General features: G+C 45.7%; 1 protein-coding gene across 1 annotated transcript in view; it reads left to right on the forward strand.

Moving 5' to 3' along the window:
- The first annotated feature begins 451 nt into the window (after nt 1–451).
- Nucleotides 452–2,087, forward strand: part of cbfa2t3 (CBFA2/RUNX1 partner transcriptional co-repressor 3) — a 38,953-nt gene continuing 37,317 nt past the window's right edge. Inside the window, 1 exon segment of the mRNA XM_069697718.1 lies at nt 452–1,269. Coding sequence (XP_069553819.1) covers nt 1,005–1,269 — 265 coding nt within the window. The 5' untranslated portion in view covers nt 452–1,004.

The raw sequence follows: 2,087 nt of genomic DNA on the forward strand, positions 1-2,087 counted from the left end.
CAAACCCAAAGGATAAGCAGAAGGATGAACAAGAAGGATGAGTGTTTGGCTAAAGGTCAACAGAAAGCATCATTATGGCCACCAGGCAAGGTGCACAGAAGTAAATACAGAGAGGTACCTTCGAACGGAGGATACAAGAGGGGAAGGAGTGGCTGCTGGCCGACACAGCTGGTTCCTGACAGAGGAAACCCAGATGGAGGCCCAGGGTCCTGCTGCTGTCTGCCGCTATCACCGCAAGCAACATTGCTGCTCAGCCTCCCCAGGGGCGGCAGCCCTGCAACGCACAAAAAACACACCCACACAAACTGTAACACCCAAACACACACTTCTCTTTTGAGCTGCAGTGGCAGGCAGAGCAGGAGGAGGGTTCAGACAAGAGCACAACCCCTCAGCCAGAGCCACAAGACAAACTGACCTGCCACTGCCACTCACTCACTCACTCACTCACTCACACACTCACTCACACACACTCTTGATTACCTCACAACCACTCTGCTGGAAAGGAGAGAAGAGAGATCGGAGACCCAGGCCAACAGACCAGAAAAAAGGAAGAGGAATTTACATGCAAGATGTGCTGAAAGGGGCCTGCCAAAGAAACTGTTCGTTGTGGGTATTAACTTACGACTTTAATACATTTCACCAATGCAAAACTGTAAGCAGACGAGAAGCATAAAGAAATACCAGAAGATTCCAGGAATAATACAACTAGGATACAATTCTTCAGTGAGGACGTGAAAGGAAGACGAGGAAATACCCCTGGCTGTTTCTTTTTATTTCACTATTTGGAGCTTTAAGTGCAGCAAAGTCTTTATCCTTAGCAGCAGTTCAGTAGGTCATGTAATGATCTACTGGGGCCTCAAAGGCGAAGAAGGTGACATTTATAAAAAGAACCATGGAAGGCCTTAAGCACACTCGATGACAAAAAACATTCAGCAAGAAAATCTTCTAAACATTTGGCGCTAATAAGGATTTTGCTTCCCTATTTGGACCTACGAGTTGCCAGCATGCACCACAGTGTCTCAGTGTGTCACTTAAGCTCCAAGCAGGAGCTAGGAAGTCCGAACATGTCTGCAGAGGTCCATTTGGAGCGGCAGAAGAAGGCCGACATGAGAGCTGTGTCCTCCTCTGCTCCGGCGCTGGCTCCACGGGTCCCCACGGTGACACTGATCAGCCGTCGGGAGCTGAGGGATAAACACGGTGCCTACGAGCTCCAGCCTGGAAGCCTCAGTCACAACCTGGCAGCCAGCAGCCATTACAGATGTAGTGAAGGTAGGAGCTTGTCATCTCACAGGACCTGTTTTATGAAATCCTTTGGCAGTGTGTTAACCATGATGAGTGATGGAGGGTCCCACAGCTGTCAGGTCTGCTCATTAAGTTGAAGTGATTGATGGATAATCAGTTTATGTTGACTTTGCGCCGCATGCTATAAGGGCAGTGTGAGGTTTCTTGCAAGTAGACCTGCTATTTAATGACTGAAGGAAGGGTTTCAAGGTTACGATGACATCAAACAATACCATCTAAATTGCTTTTATTGTCTATAATGATTATGTGCATCATGGCCTTAGACTATTTTTGTAGTGCATTTATTGAATATATATAAAACCAAATTCACTTTAGAGATACATTTCAATCACGACGTTAGGATTAAGTTGCCCTCCTTAACAGCATGCTTTTATTGTCATGTCTTCATATAAGCTGTCAAGCACAAATAAACTTGTCATTATTGTTAACAAGCCCAGTGGAGCACACTTGTCCTGTGGCTGTGGAAAGGAAAGGGAAAGAGGTTTTTAGAGTATTGGGTGGGTGGGGGATCTTCCTCTGGGCTTCCCCATACAGCTGCGGGGAGCAGTACTCCATTCTAGAGTTTCACTGTTCGGCTTCAGCAGTTTTATAACACACACACATGCAGGTCAATGAGGGTGCATCACGGTTAATGACTGAAGGAAAACTTGACAAATGAGGAATACTTGAAAGACACTGAGGAAAAAAGGAAAAGAAAATGTAATTGATTCATAAAGAAGTGAAAACACTGAAGCAGTGCCTTGAGGTAAAAATGAAAACCTTCACTTAAATCAGCAAAGTGTTTG

Source organism: Brachyistius frenatus, unplaced genomic scaffold, assembly GCF_029030835.1.
Source record: "Brachyistius frenatus isolate BFR_SWC_R1_liver_20210118 unplaced genomic scaffold, ASM2903083v1 Contig_24, whole genome shotgun sequence".
Taxonomy (NCBI): Eukaryota; Metazoa; Chordata; class Actinopteri; family Embiotocidae; genus Brachyistius; species Brachyistius frenatus.